Source organism: Eublepharis macularius, chromosome 4 (assembly GCF_028583425.1).
Source record: "Eublepharis macularius isolate TG4126 chromosome 4, MPM_Emac_v1.0, whole genome shotgun sequence".
Taxonomy (NCBI): domain Eukaryota; kingdom Metazoa; phylum Chordata; class Lepidosauria; order Squamata; family Eublepharidae; genus Eublepharis; species Eublepharis macularius.
The window spans coordinates 28,582,635-28,604,555 of record NC_072793.1 but is presented as its reverse complement, the minus strand read 5'-3'; the positions used below and the strand labels follow the sequence as shown (position 1 = coordinate 28,604,555).

Below are 21,921 nucleotides of genomic sequence, written 5' to 3'. Positions count from 1 at the left end.
TAGGACTCCAGTAGTATTTTAAAGATTAGACTTTAGGCTATAGTCTGTAGACTATACTACTGTGTATAGGATGTACGGTCCATTTGCCACACATATTACCCTGTTGTCAATGCATTATTTTCTACTGATGCAATACCATTTTTCTGTATTGTATCATGTCTAATATGCTAAGCTTATTCAGATTTCTGTAATAGTATATTATTAGATATTTTTGACTCACACCATTATGCTTCGATTCTCAGTGAGAGAGCTAGATTATAAATATAGTAAATTAATAAATAAAATGAGTATTTTGATTAAGGCATATACTTAAAGAATAAACATTTTAAAAGGAACAGTGAAATACTATGGTCTGAAAAAGGGAGCTCTGACTCTCAAAAGCTTATACTATGAAAATCTAGTTGGTCTCTAAGGTCCCACTGGACTCATATCCTGCTATTCTACTGCAGACCAATATGGCTGCCCACCTAAACTAAAATACTCATATGGCTATAAGAGGTTCTCAGCTACACACAGCCTTGTGGCCAATCAGTTTTATGCTTACATATACAAGTTCAACCTTGTTTTGAAGTTGACCTTTCTCATAGCCTTCATCTTAACACCTATCTAGTACATTTTCATCCCTCCTTCCTCTGTAGAGCTCAGGGTGGCATTCATGGGTCTTCTGTTCTCCACTTTATCCTCCTATTTAGGTTAGGCTAAGAGAATGGCTGCCCTAAGGTCGCCCAGTGGTCTTCACCGTGATGGGTATTTGAACCCATGTCTCTGTTTTAATCCAACACACTAACTGCTTACACAACACAGGCTTCCACGTAGGGTTTTATATGTGCAGAGGTTTGTGTGTGTGTGAAGGCTCAGTCACGCACATCTATCTAACCACAATTGCCAGCAGTGGTACAGCCCAGACATAAGTCTACCACCTCACTGAGAATTACAACAAGCTTTTAAATTCATTGGGTGTACCAGGGACAGAAGGGACACGAACTGTTTTTCAGTCTTAGACAGATTAATGCCATAATAGGCTCTCTATTAGGAGAGAGTAGACTGCTTGGCTTAAAGAAAGTGCCTTAGGGTCAGATAATTCGTCTATCCAGCCCATCATTTTTAGATATTGTGTGCTTGCACTCTCCCTCCCTCCCTTTTTAAAAAAAAATTGAACTGGAGATTGAACCTTGGACCTTATACATGCAAATCTTGTACTCTACTGCTGAAGGCAATGGCAAACCGCCCCGTAAAAAGTCTGCCAAGAAAACGTCGTGATGTGATGTCCCCCTCATGGGTCAGTGCTTGCACAGGGGACTACCTTTACCTTTTTTACCTGCTGCTGAATTACAGACCCTTTCAAAGTCCCGTATATTGAAAATGTTGTTCAAGTTTCTGTGGAGAAACGTACGGTAACATTTACAAGAAACAACAGATGGTAAATAGGGAGCCAGGAGATTGGCTCTGCTTTGCGAATTAGTAGATAGATATTGGCCCAGTAGACAGCTAAGCAGGCATACGGGGATGAGAGGGCTTGTGTCCAGTCAAAATTAACCTTGGATGTAGGCCGGCTGAGGCTTAAAAGCATCAGTGGTGTTAGCGTAACCGGCAGTGCCAGCTCGATCAGCTCAGCACCAGCAGGCAGGTAGGTACTTGCATGCAATCCTAGCCAGGCTGGGTGAAGCTTGGCGCCTCAGAGCAAATGGGGAGCCCCGGCCCAGAGGGATCGAGAGATGTCTGTCGTCTGTTCAGATGTGATGACATGTGGGGAAGATGCTTCCGCTGAGGAAGGTATAAAGGATTAATGATACACTGTGGAAAGGATGCATAGAGATGGGCATGGAGTACGTTGAAAGGATAGCAAGAAAGAAATTCAGGTTGATAGAGTTCATTAGATCAGAGCTTCAGGAGTGTCTAAAGTGGCTAGCTATTTGAAGAATCACTCCAGAGAGGCAACCAGGGTTCGTCTGTTGCAATAAAAGTAAACAGGAGGAATCTTCTGGCAACTTAAAGACTTAGCAGGTTTTTTAAAGCTACAATGAGCTTTCATGGACTCCTATTTTAGACATTTGAGAAGACCCCCAGGGGATGTCATAGGATGAAAAAGGTGTATAGAACCAAATGCCTGCAGTCTTCTTCAAAAGTATTTGAGATCTGAAGAGTGCATGTGGCACATTTCTGTGTCCTTTTAATAGACAAGAGTAGTTGAGTTCGACTGTAGCTTTCTAACTAAAGTCATGCATGACTTCTCAAGCACTGGTAATCTAAATGTGTTTACATAAAATAGGTCCCAGTGAAATAAATTACAAGTAAATGTATTTAGGATCAGAGTACAATATTACAATGATAATGGATTGTTGAGAATGATGAAGCATACAGAAAGTGTCGTGTTCCCGTATTCAGTTTGTACTGCATGGAGAATTAAGTCAATGTACCGTATTTCAAATTGAACACACAAAGTGGGAAGCTGCATTTTTAAAAATTCCTTTTGGGATGTTTCTAGACAAATGTCCTATATTATAATAATGGGTTGTGAGAATTTATTTGCTCTGCTTGTCTCACTAGATCAAATTTTTGGAAAAGATCCTTTTCAGTTTTCGTAGAGCTAAAATTTCCGTAACTGCCTGGAGCATTCCTGTAATATAATCTCTTCTAATTGACTATAAAAACTCTTCTTGGCCAACATGATTATGTATTCTGCCCGCTTGTGTACCTAGAGTTGGTTTGGCACGATAAAAATATGCTGTATGCTCTGTGCCTTATTGAGAATTAATTAAGGTGATGCCTTTTTATCAGTCTAATACTGAAGCATAGCATTGTGATACATACTATTTATACCATTGTAGCTAGCCTTTTTATTCTTCTGCATTCATTTGCTTTTCTGTGTAGTGGCACAATGGCTTCTATTTCTGAACGTACCTTCATTGCCATTAAGCCTGATGGAGTCCAGCGGGGCTTAGTGGGAGAAATTATCAAGCGATTTGAACAGAAAGGATTCAAACTAGTGGCTATGAAATTCATGCATGTAAGTTTGTTTTTTCAATGTTCCTATATCAAGATAACGCCATCCACAAGAGTAAATGTACTTTTCACCATGGACTTCTGTCAAAAAGTATCGTACCATGCATATGATAGCCTAGTATTTTGGAATCTTTCTAGTATCTTATAGAACATAAAGGTATCCTGACTGAGTAACCTAATTTTAGCAAGCAGAAGTCTTTAATCTAAAAAAGTGTCCTTCGAGGTATATTTTAAATTTAATGCTTCACGTATCCTCAGATAAGTAAATACTTTTTTGACACTGAAATAGTGAAAAGCAACTGGGCCAAAGAAATAGTTTCAATGGTGCTGGCCTAGCTTTCAACAAGATTGCATACAATTTAAGTGTTTTACGTGACACAAGCTGTCCTTTTTCATAATAATTTTTGCAGGCCTCTGAAGACCTTCTGAAAGAACATTACATTGACTTGAAAGACAGACCATTCTATGCTGGCTTGGTTGAATATATGAACTCGGGTCCTGTTGTGGCCATGGTAAGTTTTCAACAAGTGAAGCTATAAGAAAAGATGAGCAATCTGCCCCTCATTTGCTCTCTGAGCTCTTGTCCAAATGCTTAGAATTTAGGCTGTTACCAGAAATGAAACTTCCAGTTCTTGAGGTTATGGAGAAATATTCATAGAATACGATGCTGATATGCTAAGAAATTAAAAGAAGGCTAAAAGACCATGATATTAAAAATGGACAATGACACAAAATCATTGAGAAACTAGATTATCAATCTGGAAGCAGAAAAGCTTCTATTTGTTGAATATTGGAAAGGGGGAGGAGCATGACACAAAACCTCCATGTCTTTCAGAAATTATATTCAAAACTAGTTTGAAACCCATGCTTCGCTACAGTATTTAACTACTTTAAATCCAGTTATAATATTTATGGGTATTTGCAGGGATATTGGCAACCCTAGTGAACTTTTAGGGGAAGACTGGGAGGCGCATTTTACCTCAGGACACATTCAATGACTCCCAATAGCAACTGCATACTGTTTAGAATGAGGACCAATCAGGCTGCATACGCAAAGGACCTCTGTGTTCCAACTGCCTCTGGGGGGTGGGGGTGGGGGATGAAGTATGGAATGTTGTGAGACCCAACTGGCCCGCATATGCAAATGACCTTGAAAGGCTGGCCCAATCAGGGAAGAGTGGCTGAGCTGACAGTGGGCAGGGGTACAAGCAGGTAGCAGCCTGCCAGACACACAGGAAAGCTGTATCCCTTTGGGAAAATACATTTTACCCCTTTTATCCTCTTAGGGGGCAAATTTCTTAAAATCCCTTCTTAGTGGGTGTGTACATAATGAAAGGAATGTTCTCCCCAAATTTCATGTTTCTAGATCCAGGGGTTTGGGTTGGGTGTAGATGAGTCAGGACACTTGTCTTTATATATATGATTGATAGAATACGATATATTTGTGTTTGTAGACAATCATCTACAATGAATGTATAGTAAATCCTGAAATTCAATGTATCTTCAAATCAGAAATGTCATGGAAAGTAATATTGCAGTGCCATTCTAAGCCGAGGTACACCCTACTGAACTCATTGACTTCAACAGAGTTAAAAGGGTGTCAAACGTCTTTGGGATTGCATTGTTGGTCAGTTTATCTGCCACCTGGTTGAAAAGCCAGCAACTTATGGTCTTAATAAGACAGTTGTTATTAGTCAGCATTCTATCCTTACTCAGCATTTACATAAAGAAAGAAAAATAGTAAAGAAGAAAAAAAGTAAAGAAAGAAAATTAAATGTAGCAGCAGAGACAACCAATCCCATAGGAACTATAGCAAATGCATACATACCGGACCCAATTGCAGAGCTCACACACCAAACATCCAAGGAGACTATATAAAATATACTTCAATGTCAGTCAAAAAGCGTAAACAATCCAGACATTCATTTACATCACCAACTAGTAAATATCGTACTGAGCAACGTTGATTACATCCGGTTTCACACCACTTCGCTTCTTCACCAGCCTCTTTGATATCAATGCATTGAGACTGACTGTGAAGGATTATATTGCATTTCAAAGAGGTTGGTGAAGAAGAAAAGTAGAGTGAGACGGGATGTAATCAACACCCGTTGCCTACTCTCCGGGAACGGCTCACCCTCCAGGAGCATCGTTGCCCATCGGTTGGAACCTACGCAGCCACGATGGTCTGTTGCTTGAAAGAAATACGTAATAGACATTTGGTGGACTATACAGGATTATTTGATATAGGATGGACATTGCTCTACACGATATTTACCCGTTGGTGATGTAAATGAATGTCCGGATTGTGTTTATGCTTTTTGACTGACATTGAAGTATATTGTATATAGTCTCCCTGGGTGTTTGGTCCTTCCTTTGTTTGCCAACTGCAGAGCTGCCTTTCAACAACTCACCTAGCAACTGCTCGTAAAAAGTGCTAGTCACCATGCAGTGACCTCATGTTTAGGGGACACCCTTTCCTTCCCCTCCAGTCCTTGGCCACTCATGGACTGACTTTCCCAGCTCTCACACAGTTGATGGCTGGTTCTACCTGACAGGTAGAAATGGCACTGTTTGTCCATACACAATAATGTCAGTCCAGTTCAAATAACAAATGATGTCTGCAACATGGCAATCATTTTTGTGTGATAAGAGAAGGGTGGCAGCTAAAGGATACGGTCAGTGAAGCAAGATGTCCCCTACTGTTCATGATCAAAAAGAGTCCAGTAGCACCTTTAAGACTAACCAATTTTATTGTAGCATAAGCTTTCGAGAATCAAGTTCTCTTCGTCAGATGCCTGATCAAAACTGGGCCAGTTTTGATCAGGCATCTGACGAAGAGAACTGTGATTCTCGAAAGCTTATGCTACAATAAAATTGGTTAGTCTTAAAGGTGCTACTGGACTCTTTTTGATTTTGCTACTACAGACTAACACGGCTAACTCCTCTGGACTACTGTTCATGCACTCCTGTACAAGTCAAAATACATATATCTTGTGAGCAGCCTTCTTCAAATAATGGTTTTGAATTAAAACTAAACATGGCCCGGCATCTATAACGTTCATGCCTAGTTTTATAAGACTTCCTGAAGTGACATCATCACACCAGCTGTGGATGCGTTCCCGCGCTTTGCTGGAGCCAAATTTGGCTCCAAACAGGCTGAATTGGCCCTGCACTAAGTGATGACATCACTTAGTGGAAGTGATATCACCATGGCAATGCCCAGGAGCATGTGTGCACACACTTCTGGGAAGTGCCAGCTCCCTCCGCTTCTGCCAAGATGGTATAGGGACCTGGCAACCCTAGCTGGGAACCTTAGTTTACACATACATGCCGCACAAACATGTTTGGAAATTGAATATAAGTTGGGCCTCTTGAGTTATGCAAATAAACCAATAAATATTCCATGCTTAATTGCAGTCCTTTATGGTTGGATCTGAGGCAATTTCACTCATTTGTTTTGTTGTATTCTACACCAAATTCAAATCACACTGCTGGTATACTGTACTCTGTTTTATTTTCTTTGTTATAAAATTGGATATGTTGAGTTTTTAATTGTTTATTAAGTGTTAAACAACTTTAAAAGTGTTTTATATTTTCATAATGTAAGCTTTGTAAGCGGTCTCAAGCAGGTTCCCCGAAAGCAGAGACATTTTCTAAATAATAAAAGAGTCACATAACCTGGGCAGCTGCAGTGAAGAGAAAAAAGAGGACAAAATTGTTCCTCTTGCATCCATGGCCTCTCTTGCACCAGAGACAGAGCACCTAGGATCCAATTCTGTATTTTTAAAGCCTTGAAATGTAAAATTGTAAATAAAGTATTTTTTTCTTAATACGACTCATGTACTGGCCTGGATCCTAGTGGTGCAGCAGGGTATCTTAACTCTAACAAACATACAACGGATGGGGGGAAATGTGCTTTAAGTATTGGAGAGAAGAAATAATCTTCTTTCAAATAAAATATACTCTTCCAGGTCTTCCCCCACCAAGAGGAAAGGACCCCAAATTGGTAAATCATTGCTGGTGTCCCATTTTCCCTCCCATTGAAAGAGCAACATGAGGATGTTCCTGCTTGAGGGGTTGTGTTATTTATTCTGAAATGTACCTCCTGGTAGTTCTTAGAATGTGAAAACACAACGCTGCAAAGGAGGAAGGGAGAAGATTTTTCAAAATATGCCATTCATTCATTCATTCATTCATTCATTCATTCATTCATTCATTCATTCATTCATTCATAGTCTGCCTTTCTTACTGAGACTCAAGGTAGATTACACAGCGTAAGTCAATACGATCAAAGACTGGGACATTCAATAAACAACACAATACGGATAGCAGAAATCTGAAAACATGCAGAAATCTGAATACAGAGCTGAAAATAATGTTGGAACAAACCATAAGCGAGTTGACATGACATATTAGCCACTTGACAGCACACAACACACACAGGTGTCATGTCAGAGGTTGCTTGTTACCAGTGATGTCATCTGCACTATCTATCTGTGCTCATGGAACTGCAATTGACGTATCATTGCAACTTGCAGTGACCCTAACGCTTGAAAAAATGTCCTTTGCCAAACAACAGTGTTTGAAAACACTGGGATGGTTCAATAGCTCTCAAACAAAAGGTATTTGGGGTGGGTGCGGGGAGAGGAGTGGTGGACCAGATACAACAAATAGTAGGTCTAGGAAAGACCATCCTTGAGATGTTGAGGAGCTGATCTTGTCAGAATAAAGAGTACATGATGCAGTTTCAGATGAACAACACTTATGCATTTGTTTCTCGATAAACTGTCCATGATGTAATGCACAGTTATACATATGTAAGCCCCACAGAGATCACTATGGCATAAATGCACATAATGTTAAGTGCACATAATGTTATCCTGGTTGTGTCCATTGGTTGTGTTCATGCAGAAAGCCTGAACCTCAGCACTGAGCTTTCTGACAATATATTCACTGTATACAAAAATGAAATGTACGAAAATGTGATCTTCTGATTTGTATTTTGAGAAATGCTTTAATCTGTTTTTGAATGTATGGTTAACTTAAAGGTATGGGAAGGCTTTAACGTCATTAAGACTGGCAGAGTAATGTTGGGAGAAACTAACCCTGCAGATTCCAGGCCTGGCACAATTCGGGGAGACTTCTGTGTACAAGTTGGAAGGTAAATCCTAAAATATCCTTTTATCAAATCCCGTTCTCTAGCCCTCTCCCCCACCTTCCCCACCTCATTCTCAGTTTCATTCCTTATTGGCTGTTCCATCTTCCACATCCTACCAATTGCATATCATTCCCCTTTCCATACTCCTAATGCCTTCTCCCTTTCCTAGTCTCCCCGGGCTCTGCACCCTTATATCATCCTCAGTAGAATTCAGCGGGTGCCTAGTGCTTTGGCAGGGGAACTGAGCTCTTTGCAGAGACCTTGGGACTGAATGCAAGGCAGACACTTTAGTATCTGCTGAGGCTGTCTGAGGGTCACACTACAAGTGACGAATGACACTTGCCTGGCAAGTGAACAGACTCACGTGTATTCCTCCCTGTTCACTTGATCAAATGGAGCGCAAGTGAATGACAAGTGAACAGAGAGGAATACACATGAGTCTGTTCACTTGCCAGGCAAGTGTCATTCATCAGTGCGACCCTGAGGGCCAAGCTGCAAGTGGATTGAGAGCCAAGCTACAAGTGATGCCTTACACAGGTTGGACACTTGTCAGCTTACTTTAAGTTTTGACGGGAAATGTAGGCGTCCTGGTTTTACAGCTTGGCTCTCCATTACAGCTGCAAGACCAGGATGCCTACATTTCCCATCAAAACTTGAGGGAAGCTGACAAGTGTCCAACCTGTGTCAGGTGTCACTTGTAGCTTGGCTCTGAGTGGAGGGCAAGTGAACAAGGAGAAATACACTTGCCGTTCAAGTGTCATTCGTCACTTGTAGCTTAGCCCTGAGTAACTTTGGTGGATGTTATCCACATTGAGTTTCATTGTGGACCCTGTACATTCCTTAGGGGAGAAGGACTGTGGGAACACCGAGTGGCATTTGTGACTGGGGCCCCATTGTGAAGTTAGAGCTTCCCTATTAAGTCTAATGTGGGGAACCGACAAGGACTTGTGGGGGGGGGATCTCATTTTCCTCTCCCCCCACATCTTCTTTCCCTTCCCTGCTCCCCACAGCCTTGCCCCTTTTTACAGCTTCCTTTTCTCCTTCCCATCCTCCTTCGACTGTCCCCTCATTTACACCTTTCCCTATCCCACCTCCCAGCAACCTCTCTTTTATGACTGAACTGGGCCCCGTTGTGTGGTGGGAATCCTGCAAGGACTTGTTAGAGGTACTTCACTTTCCTCTATATCCCCTTCCCCATACCAGGTCCTTTTTCCCTCCTGGCAGCCTCTGTCTGTTACCCAAATCAATGGTCTCCTTGTGAGTTAGAGGAATTAGCAAGGAGAGGTCGCAAGAGGAGGGTAACTGGGATCTTTTAATTAATGTATACGAGGATTGCTTGCCTCTGGAGAATATCAGGCTGATGTTCAATAGGAGTGGTTTTTATTAAAGAAGTAGTAAAAGAACAATTGCACAGAATACACACAGCACTCACACACAGATCTAATTAGAAAATAGCAAAGAAAGTGGGAAAGCAGTGCAGAGAGAAAGCTATAGTGACCTAATCCTGAAGGCAAGAAGAGTCCATAGAGGAACAGCTTTGAAGTGTCATCAAGTATGTATTTATTGGATTGATATTTATTAGAAATTAGCACTTTGGCACTTTATAAAAATTAACATATGAAGTAAATGGATCTTGTTCCCTCAGTTAGTTACTCTCTCTTTTAGCACTGAATAGTAACAAGCAGCCAGACCTGGGTGAGTCGTGCAAGTCATATGGCATGAAGTGGCCCAGTGGTTGCTTCTGGGCCTGGCCCAATAAATCTTCCTCAAAGCCAAAATAACCCTGGAAAGCCCTGCCCCCTCCCCTTGCCTTTTACTGACAGAAACCAAGCCTGGAATAGTGGCTGAACTGTTATGGTTGCCTAGCAACAGCCACTGAGGACATCCAGTTCAAACTACGGGTGGTCCTCTTATCTTTTGTTTTTTTAAAAAAAACCCTCCATGATTTTTTTTTAAATTTCCGATTTTTCTGCAAACCTACAGCTTTTTTTCAGGCATGCAGGAAGATCTGTCTTGTCCATTCATGCATGTAGGAAGATCTCATCTGTTCATCGCTCCAGTCCCCATATTTAAATATCCTCAGATCAGGACCACTTGGCCATCAGTATATAAGATGCTATCTGTCCATCTGACTCAATGCAAATAGTTGTTTTTACAGCACTATGGCTTGAATCCACTAGTGTGTTTCCATGGATTGGAGGATTTCTTCTCATGGGTTGTGACCTTCTCACTCTTCATGCACACCTTTTGCAACCCAAAATGTCCCCTCAAATGGTGTACTGACGGCATTTTGGGCAGCAATAAAAGGGGGAGGTAAGAAAGTCAACCTCCAAAGTCAGAAATCCTTCTGCTTGCAGAAATGCTCCAGTAGATCCAAGCCTATATGTAATATTAAAACTGAAAATTTGTTTTCTTGCACTGTTATCTAAATAAAATAGTCAAAAATCTGTCCCTTCACCCCTTTCACCTGCTTATTTGCTTATAATTGTCATGTTCAAACCCATTGTTTTAAACTGTGTTTTCCTCCTTCAGGAATATAATTCATGGCAGTGATTCTGTAGAAAGCGCTGAGACAGAAATTAACCTATGGTTCACTCCGGAAGAAGTGATTGACTACAGAAGCTGTGAGCACCCCTGGATCTACGAGTAAAATTGATGAGTCACATGCTTATTCCTTCATTCCATTCACTGTTGATCTTGAAACAATTCCTACCTCCATTATCCTTTATGGATTTTATCTCCTTTTATGCACTTGCTTATCCATTTGTGGAAATATTTTTCATATGATTTAAAGTATATAGCAATCAGTATTTTTTGTTTAGATTGAAAAAATGTTTTATTTACTGGATTGGATTGTACTTTGTTTAAGTTAAGGGATAAAAGGTGTGGGAAAAGAGCGGTTTTTATCACTAAGCTCTTATTCAGCAGTTGCTCAATTGTACATGCTTTATTTTGTTACCACAATGGATGCTACCTAATTTTTTAGGTTAAGCTCATGCCTGAGAGGTTGACAAATGGGAAACTTACTGTATAAAAAACTGCGTTTTGGATGCAGGGTATATTATACAAGTGATTTTATATAAATAAAAGAATGTACTGTCTAAAAAAGATCAGTAGAATGACTGTTCTGTTAACCTTTAAACTAACAAGACATGGTGCTGCTATGTAAGCTGATACACTATGAAGTAATCTGAATTTGGTATAAATCACTGCAAGTTGAAGAATGACAGAATGCAAGACTGAACTATAACAAATGCTGCCTAAGTTCTACTTTGTTCTTGCACCATGTGAATATGCAATTTCACTTTGCAATTAACACTTATACAGATGGTTAATTTTTTCCTTCCTTCACCTTCCTTTAGAGTTGTTCCCTTGTGGCATTGGAAAGCAGGATTAATAAGCAGTTTATGAAATATGCTTTTATGAGAAAAGGAGATTAATGAGAAGGCTGTTCAGTAATCTCTTCCTCCTGTCACTTATTTCTACCACTCTATTTGATATTGAAAAGATGTGAATTATAGAATTGCTTCTCCATACAACTGAACCATTCATTTTCCTTACTACATGTTCACACAAGTTTCCTTCTCTTGATTACTATAATACAAGACATACATAGGTTTAATTCAGACATTATGTTCGTGTAGTTGAGAAAGCTGAGCTGTGGTTTGTTGCGATATCTAAATTGACAAACTATGGTTTCTGATTAGTTGACAAATCAAAATCAGAAACCTTGGTTTGCAAAACATGGCTAAAGACAATGTCCAAATTCTTAAGTTATAGTTACTACTATACGTAGGCTCTGGAGGTGATACCCCTTGGAGACTGAAGCACTAAGCGCAAAGAAAATGAAAACAAACAGTTGTAAAGCACAATTTGTCTGGATCTTGGGACCTTGATTGTGGTTATATTTTGAACTTTAGTTAGCAAAAACCATGGTTTGGTATGATAGCCAACGTAAATACCTATTTAGTTCTGTGCTGCATTCAGCACTATAAACTAGTATGGCATAGGTTTTATTTGGTTCACCATCATTACTATAGAATCTATAGCAAGGCTATAAACAAACTAAATATTTTAGCTAATTTTCAGTACAACCTTGAGGGGGAATCAACCAAACACAGGACAGCAGCCACAGGAAGCGAGCCCTGGGGACATGTGAACAGAGGGCTGGTGAGAGGCAGGCCCACATACCACTGGGACATGCCTGCTGCACAAACTCCACCCCCTTAAAGGCACAGGCCCCATCATGCAGAATGGAGACAGCAGCACAAAAAAGTAGGGAAAGGGGCCACACCACCCTGCACACTGGGAGAAATCCCAAGCAGGTCCACCCAGAATTAAACCCGTGTGAAGCAACAAGGAAATCTCAGGAAAGTGGCACGGAGCAGACTGGGTTACCAGGATCCACCAACCAAAAAACTACGGAACAGTTGCAAAGGCCGGGGTGGGGGTGGGGAAGATACTTACCTGTGCACACAGACCCACTCCCCTGACCTATGATGTAATTTTCGGCATGACTCTGAAGCTATTCATCGTGCCCGGACTGGTTCAGTAAAAATCACTCCATTTTTTGACTGATTTTTACTGAATTGGCCCTGGTGTGACCTGTTGCTTCCAGGTTGCAATGGAAATAACATCAACAGCCCATGTCCCTGACAGCCTCCTCCCATTTCCCCAGCCAGCCAGGTGGAGGTGTGGCAGGCGGGAGGGGAGAGGAAAAGGAACACAGGGCCAGCCACAGATGCCTAGCCTCCCACTTTACACCATGGGCTTGCCAGGTCCCCCTACTTTTAAACTGAGGAGCAAGCACACACCATTTTGTCAGATGCTCCAGCCTGCCTCCCCTCATCTTTCCTCACTGCCAGCCAGGTGAGAGGTGGTGGGGGTGGCAGCTGGGGTGGGGATCACCTGCCCCCCATGGGGGGGGTGGCAACCCTATCCCATCACCATGGCCACAGTGTTGAGTCCACTCCCAGGGTGTATACCCCAGGCAACACCCTCTGCTGCCCCTGGTGGAGTGGAAGAGGGGGTACAGGGCTGGAGGCTGGCATGAAGGCTTAAATAAAGGTCTGCAAGAAAACCCTCAATGCACACCTGCTCACGTCGCCACTGACAGTGACGGCCACTGTAGGTGCCCAATAGCCACTCCCTGAGCTGCCACGATGGCTCCAAGCACTGCCGACCCCAGGCCACAGAATCCTTCCACTTGTGTCAGGTCTTCAGCTATTGCTCTGCATGGCTGCCTATATGAACAAGAGGGTGGCGGGGCGGGGTGGGGATGCACTGTGCTGGATACAGGCCCCAAGCCTGAGGGCCTGACATTGACTCCAAATCCCCAGCCTCATTAAGAGCTATGCCAGGGGACTCCACGACCCTGGTAGCCTCCCCACCCCCATCCAAGGATGTGGAGCCTGCCCACTGTGATGCATGCACAACCACATGCCCCAGAGAGTCCTTGATAACAAAGGTCCAGAGGACAACTGCCCTGGCCACCCACAGGATGGATACAGGGCAGCACCATGGGACTTCTGGGGCACAAAGCCCTCGGGACGACAGCAGGTGATGGGGCCTGGCCCATGGGGGGACACCAGCTGTGGGCTCCTGGGTGTGGGGAGGACCTACAAGGCCACCTGTGCCTCTAACCAGCTCCCCTCCCACACTGGGAAGACGGCCCTCAGGACTGCGCTGCCCATCCCTGATAGGCGTCGATTCAGGAATCCAACCTGGATGTAGACAATAGCAGTTACCTGAATTTAACGAGGTTTACTTCTGATGAACTGTGCTTAGGATCAGGCTGCCATCCCAGTCTGCAAAATCCTAATACATCCCCTTGCACTTCTATTCCCATGCAGAAGGCCACCATCTCATTGGATCTTTGGGAGAGTTCCCAGTGTGCCCCTCTAGCTGGAGTAATCCCATAGTTTTCTGAATGTCATTTTGTGAGACAATCTTCTCCTGTATTCATACTGCCATCCCTAAGTACAATGCACTTGTATAGTTTTGGCACAGGAAGAGATGGGAAGAGAATCAAGGCATTTGCTTGATCATCTAGAACCCAATCCTGTTTATTGTGAAGCAAGTCCTAGAAGTGTAATGGAACTTCCTCCCTAGGACTGGGCCCTGAGATACACTCCCTCAAGATCCTCACTAAGCAACACAAAACCATTAGGTTCCTTCCTGTGTCCTTTAGGGAGAACAATGTATTTCTGCAGCATTCAGAACCCATGCGTTCAGCTGCCTATCTAGATGGGTAGCCATGTTAGTCTGTCAGCAGCAGTAGAAAAGAGCAAGAGTCCAGTAGCACCTAGAAGACTGTAAGAGCCACACTACAAGTGACGCCTGACACAGGTTGGACACTTGTCAGCTTCCCTCAAGTTTTGATGGGAAATGTAGGCATCCTGGTCTTGCAGCTGTAATGGAGAGCCAAGGCATAAAACCAGGACGCCTACATTTCCCATCAGAACTTGAGGTAAGCTAACAAGTGTCCAGCCTGTGTAAGGCGTCACTTGTAGCTTGGCTCTAACCAAATTTGTGGCAGGGGATGATCTTCCGTGATCCACAGCTCAGTTCTTCAGATTCTTAGTGCAGGTATCTGAAGAAGCGAGCTCACAAATGCTCATACCCTCCCACAAATTTTGTTAGTCTTCTGGACTCTTGCTCTTTTTTATTTTTAATCCCCCGTTGCTAAGAGGAAAGCAACTGCATGTGACGTTAGTCTTCTTATATCTCTTAGCGCCATCACCGCTTCGCTTGGGCGTTGCCTGGGTTTCTCGTCGGTTAAATATCGTCGTCCCCCCCTCGACCCCTCCCAAGGCTCGGTTGCTTGAGTCCCTCAGCTTCAGTAGCAGAGCCTAATCGTTGTGAAGAGAAGGGAGCAGGCAAGCTTTCCTTTCAGAGAAGAAACCGGCTTTCCCCCTGCAATCTGTGCGAAAGGCACGCCCTTCCTTCCTCAGAGGCGACCGGGGCAGGCGCAAGAGACCGCCTTTCCCGGCTTCTCGTGGCCTGACGTCGAGTTCCGTCCCCGGCCGGCCTTGCTCCGCCTCTTCCCCCGTAAGGCTTCAGGGAGGCTGCAGCCACAGCCACGTTCTCCAGACCGAACGAGCGCTGAGGTGAGTCGTGCCGCGGCCCCTTCTCCTCTCCCGGCGTGAGGGATGAAGGAAAAGGCGCGCTGGGAGGGAAGAGAGAGCTGAACGAGGAAGCAGGCAGTGGGGCAGTGGGGACGCCCGGAAAGGGCCGGGGTGGGTCGGGCATGGCGTATCTGGGGCGGGGGGGGTCCCCTTCAAAATGGGCTTGGACCAGCATCTGGGGGGCGCAATTGGTCGCCCACCTCTCCCGCTGCACGCCCGTGTAGAGATGGATCGCCTCTGTCTTTTTGTGGCTGCCGCCACGTGGGCGAGCGGGCTGGGTAGGCCTGCGGGCCAGTCAGCCCCAGAGCCAGGTGGTGCCGAAGCAGCTGGGTTGGCCGCCGGTGGAAGGGAGGTGGAACAAAGGACTCTGCTGAAGGACGCGGGCGAGCTCGGGGCCAACGTGAGCGTCAAGCCAAGGGCTGCTGCTCCCTTTTCCAGCCAGAGTCCCATATTCAATCAATCAATCACTGCTCATACGGTTAGTGCCTTAAGCAAAATAGTAGAGTCCAGTAGCACCTTTAAGACTAACCACCTTTATTGTGGCATAAGCTTTCGAGAACCACAGCTCTCTTCGTCAGATGCATCTGACAGAGAGAGCTGTGGTTCTCGAAAGCTTGTGATCCAATGACGTTGGTGCCACTGGACTCTTCGCTATTTTGCTTTAAGCAGAAATTAAAATGGGAAGAAACTTGCTTGATACCACGTCTCTGATGTTTAATTATTGCCCCTACATATTTTGACACAGAAAGAGTAATGGAATTATTTGTATCCGATAGTAACCACGTCACCTGGGCTCTCATATTAGGGAGTTCCATATTTTTAAGTAGAGGGATGATGAAGCTAGCCCTCAGCTCATTAAATATGGAACACTCGATAATTCTATGTGCAGTGGTTTCAGTTTTATCATATGGGCACCTGCATGTTCTGTTAGCATATGGTACTTTCTTGTATCTCTTTCTTGTATCCCTCCAACACTGCCAAGGGAAGGGCATTCATTCTTGTCTGTGTAAAAGCCCTTCTGAGCTTTAGTACTGTCAGATGATAAAAATACTTCCATATTCTAAATTCCATATTCTAAATTATGAGGCTTTTCTTTTCCATCCCTCATCAACCTGCAGGAGTAATTTCCTTCATAGCTTGGTACCAAGTTCTGTGGAGGTTTATATGTGAAACACAACCTCCAGCCTTACTCTACAGGGCAGAATTGTTCTATAGAAACAGGCCCAATTCCTAGCAGCCACCCTTGCTTGACCTTTGTGGATCAGGCAGAGGCTCGAACATGAGAGAAAAAAACTCTGTTCAGTATTTGTTGAATGCAAATAAAGACCGTGGGTCAGAGCTGTGATTTTCCTTCTGTTTTTATTTATTCTATTTCATTGGGGAAGTGCCTTTTTAAAGTAGTCATTCTGTCTCCTGTAAGAGAAGTGTTTTAAAGGCTGGAAATTTCAGGGGTTCCTGAAGTGCTGTAGCATAAGCAAGAAAGCTGACTTTACTCTCAGCTTGTTTTTGAAAAGTTGGTGTAGAATATTCTGTTATTTGGGCTCTATTTTTTTGGTGGTGAAACAGTTTCCTTGAACAGCAGAGGCCTGGGGAACACAAGCACTAGAATGAAATGGTAAAATCTCAAAATGGTGGAATGGACAGTTTCACTGCAGGTGTGGATTGCCATTTTTAAATGCACTTTAATGTAAAAGATTCCCTTCCTGCAAAACCACATCTGGAAGAAATATTCTAACCCAGCATGCTTCCTACCCTGCTGGTTTTATACTTGCAGTGAGCCTTTTATGCCAGGGAATATTAACAAAATATGAATCCATATCTGTGATGTAAAGTGGTGTTATCTTGTTATGTCCGCATCTCATTTTGCCATATGTGTAGACCAGGAAATACCTAGTATAGTACAGTCTTATATACTATACAATGTTGACTTCTGGCCTGCTTTAAAATTCCAAATTGTGAATTGGGGAGTTAACCTTGTGCAGTGGTGCTCTTTATGGCGGGAATGGTTACAGTGCTGTCCTGTCTTACTGTTTGTCTCTATTGTTTTTTCTCTTTTGCAGCATTAATAATGGCTTCCAACACAGAACGCACCTTCATTGCCGTCAAGCCTGATGGAGTCCAGCGGGGATTAGTAGGAGAAATCATCAAGCGTTTTGAACAAAAGGGCTTCCGACTGGTGGCTATGAAATTTATGCATGTAAGATTTCTGCTTGCTGGAAGAGTGTGGGAAGGAGAGGTAGTTGTGAATTTCCTGCATTGTGCAGGAGGTTGGACCCTAGAGGTCCCTTCCAACCCTATGATTCTATAATTCTCTAAGAGCAGCATGTGGTCAGCAGCCCTGTATCAGTGTGGGGAAACCTGTCATTGGGTTCATGTTATGAGTTCAGCCATAGAGTTGCCACCTGTCACTACAGATTGGAGGAGTTCTGTGGACAGTAGGGATACCTGTCTGCCGAGTGTGACTGTTTCCTCTCACAGTCCAGCCCAAAATGCCACATGAAATGTTGCTCCTAGGGGACAGAGGACACCTGTCCCCCAGAATAGCTGGAGGGCACTGGTGAAAAATCACGTCCCACCCACCCCATCTGCATATATCCTCTGTGAGATTCTAGCTGAGATGCATAAGTAAGATAAAGGGCAGGAACAGCAGTGGAAGCTTGAGATAAAAAGATTGTGTATGTATGACTTATTTCTTGAATACTTAAGAAAGTATCAGCCCATTGATACTGCATGTTGCTTTGGGGTGGGGAGTGTTCCTTTCAAAAAAGCACTTTAAACTGAGGGATACTCTGGTCTGCATGTGCGTTTTCTTTGTAGTTCTGCCTAAGTAAACCCCAGAAATGTGCTTGTGCCCTTAATGTTGCTTGCATAAGACTAAGGTCCTGTTCATAATGTGAGGAGAATGAGGTGGTAAAATGGATTGCAGCACTTAAGGCGGCAGGTGAAGGATCATGGCGGTGAAGGACCTTCTGGATTGTTCCCCTGTCTTGAAAAACTCCCTGCAGATAGAACGCCACCACAGCGAGTAAATAGAAGGGGTAGAACCTTTCCCCCTGCTGTTACATTTCTCTGTTTACAGGGCATTTCTTATGTGAAGGAAGATTCACAGCAGGAATTCTCTACTTGCAGTCTGAAATGGTGCACGTCCATTCTGCCCCGGGGCCCTGGCACCTCATTTTCCTGCATGGATGAACCCAGCCTTAGTTAGAGCAGAAACTTATTTAGGGTTGAAAAAGACAAAAAAAAAAAAAAGCATCCTGATTATTTTCATCTTGTTGCTTAAAATGAGGTCTTCTAGTTGTACATAACACAAGTTTTGTCTTCAGGTGGATCAGGAAATGGTATTGTTCCGTTTCTTGAGGTATAGTAGGTTGTATTGTACCAACCCAATAGAGACAAGCTTGTTTGATTTTGACTAAAATCATACTAAGTAAGGTAAAATCTATAATTAACAGCATTATTGAAAGTAATAGATCTCATAGATATTTGTTGAAACTGCTTTATAAATTAAGTGTTTAGTTAGGCATTGTATGTTTTACTGCTAGCTGTTTGGTACTATTTCAGTGGCGCAAAGAGGGGCTTAAAAATAGGACCTTGTGTAGAATGGAAGAGTTAACCTTTTGCTGATATTGTGTAACGTTTATCATGATTTGTGTTTCTCATCTCTCTAAAGGCCTCTGAAGACCTTCTGAAACAACATTACATTGACCTGAAAGATAGGCCATTCTACCCAGGTTTGGTTAAATACATGAATTCTGGACCTGTAGTGGCCATGGTAAATACTGCTATGTGTATTTAGCCTCTTCATAAATCTTTCTAGACCCAATTTTTCAACTCCTCATGGAAAGGAGATTGAAGGGACATGAGGCAGAAGAGATTTGTAATAATTTATTGGGTTTTTTTGTACTACAAATATATTTATCCCTTTCCCGCCTACCCTAACAACGCTTCTCTTTTGTGAGCGCAGAGGGAATGAGTGCTGCTAGTTTGTGGATAGCTCCGTTCTTTCTTTAGTGCTCAAGTCAGGGGATAGCTCTTGCTCTGCTTTTCACTAGGCTTGATAATCGCTTGGGCTGTAACCTCGAAGAGCATCCTTTAGGATCGAGAGGCTATACGGAACCTTGGCTAGTACCCATTTTAAATGCTGTAATTTCAGATGCAGGAACAGCAGTAGAACGAATGTTTTAGTGGGAAAAGTGAATAATTATTTGTGCCCAGACTTTCGAAATAGTTTTGTTAGCCAAGTATATTTCATGGTTTATAAACAACCATGATGGTAATCTATCTTTGCATCATATTTAGCTTTACATTGCATTGCTGTTGAAATATTTTAGCTATGTGAGATTTTTCCATGGTTGGAGATAAAGAAAAAGGCGGTGGGATTCCTATGTTCTTTAAAAACAAAATGAACCGCCTGGGCCGACTGTATAAATCTGCAAGTGTTTTGGAAAATTAAAGCCAAGGGATACTGCGATTAAGGCTGTTTTAGAAACCTTGGTCTCTAAATAACTCTGCGGAAGATAAACATCTAAGTAGTGTTTCCGTTGTCCCTAATTAGTTCTGCAGTTTTCACTATTAAAACGAAATGAACTCGTCGGTACCTTGGTTGGTTTAAAAATAAGATGGTTGTGCTCTTGAGAGTCTGCATCATTCTTGGATTCATTTTAATGAAAAGTTTTCAATGGTTTTTTATTTAGTAAGTGTAGTCCTGCTCATTTTATTGTGAACTTCTAATTACTTTTCAGAGTCTAAACAACCACGGTGGCTTTTATAACATTAAGAATATTGGAAAAGGAGTCCTCAGTTTCTGCTGTTCTAATCTCTTCACTGGAGCTTTTTGTCCCTTGTGCTCAGTACTCCAGGGAGGGACTACGGGGCATATTATTGGCTGTTGTGTTCTATTTTATCCATGTTGAACTTACTGCATGATACAATGGCAATTTTAGTTGGCATCTAAACATGAAAAAACTACTGTTTAATATGTTTGAGTTTCTTGACAAACATATTCTTTAACAGAGGGAAAGGTTTGCTAGGGACCTAAGTACCAGAGTGAGCCCAATATGTTATGTCCCTCAGGGGTCATTTTGTAGAAAAAGAGCTGGAGGAACTCATGAGCATAACTCATTAGCATATGCCATGCCCTTGCCATTGCCAGAAGTGTCATTAGCATAACTGATTTGCATATGCCACACCCCCTGACATCACCTTTCCTGGCTGTTTTGGACCCAATGCTGGCCGTTCAGGGCCAAAATTGGGCAAAAAATGGCAAAAAGGGACCCCAAATGGTCAGGATCGGGCTGCTGCTGAGTGGGAGAGTGATCTACCACCCGTCAGAGGCCCAATCAGGGCCGTTTCGGCCCCAATCCAGGCTGAAATGGGCCCAAAATGGCAGAGAGTCAGGTGGGCAGGGCCACCTGACATGTGACCTCTTTGGGGAACTGCCGGAACTGCATTCCTGCATGTTCCCCCTCGAAATGAGCCCTGACGTCACTTATTGTTTCAGGTTTGGGAAGGACTCAATGTTGTAAAGACTGGCAGAGTAATGTTGGGGGAGACTAACCCAGCAGATTCGAAGCCTGGCACTATCCGTGGTGACTTCTGCATTCAAGTGGGCAGGTTGGTATAAGAACGTCAGCATAAGTGTTTAGAAGTTTTGCAGGCTGCTGTAGTAAATTTTAAACCCCTTGGAAGAAAATATGCAGAATAGAAAAAAGGGGATATTTGGGGAACATGCAAAGCTGAACATAATGCTTTTGTATTTCACGGTGGGTTAACTTGCTTGTTCATTCTTGGCTGTAGTCAAAGTTGTTGCAGAGAATTATAACAACTGTTAATTTTTTTCAGGCTTGACTGAAAAAAGAAACCTTATACTACAATTACAATTGAGCAGAGCCACATTGAATGTGATAGTATGAGTTCATTTTGTGTGTGTATGTGAGAAATCCCTGTGGTACTTTTAAGCTGTGATTGAATCTTGTGGGGTGTTTAGACTTAGAGAAGCTTAAATCCCTAGAAGCTTAAAGCCTTGTTAGTTCCAGATTTGTATCTTCAAGAAGTTAGAAATTCTGTTCCAAGTCTCAGTTTCGTTCTTGGTCTTTCTTTGAAGGAACATCATTCACGGCAGTGATTCTGTGGAGAGTGCTCAGAAAGAAATTAACCTGTGGTTCAAGCCTGCAGAACTTGTGAGCTTCAAATCTTGTGCTTATGACTGGATTTATGAATAAGCCTTTTAATGAATTGTGCCTTTTTCTAACAAAGCATCTCATTCCACTTAAGTATTTGCTGTGGGACAATTATCACCGTTACCTTCCATTATTGGCACTAACAAATAAACTATCATGAACTACCATGCTTCTTTTCTTTATTTAAAGAAACAAAGGTAATATGTGGACAAGTACCTATTGCTGTGCAGCTGTTACTGTAGGGAGGAGGGAAAGGTGACTTTCTCTACAGATTTATCTCCCTTAAACTAAGGGTTCCCTGGAAAGCATAGGGATAAACTAGATACCATCACTGAAGTGCCTCCGGAGAACATCTAGACTGATCCACTAAAGGGGCCTTTCCAGCACAGTACTAGAACAATGATGAACTAACTAGGGGATAACCTTGGAAAATACAGTTACTATGTAG

The 21,921-nt window shown here is 42.8% G+C and overlaps 2 protein-coding genes across 2 annotated transcripts; both read left to right on the top strand.

The window, feature by feature from the left end:
- Positions 1-1,659: 1,659 nt before the first annotated feature.
- Positions 1,660-10,814, top strand: LOC129328076 (nucleoside diphosphate kinase-like). Its single transcript, XM_054976821.1, has 5 exons — positions 1,660-1,724; positions 2,872-3,007; positions 3,414-3,515; positions 8,055-8,167; positions 10,697-10,814. Exons 2-5 carry the CDS (start codon positions 2,879-2,881, stop codon positions 10,812-10,814), a joined length of 462 nt encoding a protein of 153 aa, XP_054832796.1. The 5' UTR covers positions 1,660-1,724; positions 2,872-2,878.
- A 4,356-nt stretch (positions 10,815-15,170) lies between these two features.
- On the top strand, positions 15,171-21,638 carry LOC129328075 (nucleoside diphosphate kinase). Its single transcript, XM_054976820.1, has 5 exons — positions 15,171-15,273; positions 17,352-17,488; positions 18,965-19,066; positions 20,795-20,907; positions 21,398-21,638. Exons 2-5 carry the CDS (start codon positions 17,360-17,362, stop codon positions 21,513-21,515), a joined length of 462 nt encoding a protein of 153 aa, XP_054832795.1. The 5' UTR covers positions 15,171-15,273; positions 17,352-17,359; the 3' UTR covers positions 21,516-21,638.
- Positions 21,639-21,921: the final 283 nt, after the last annotated feature.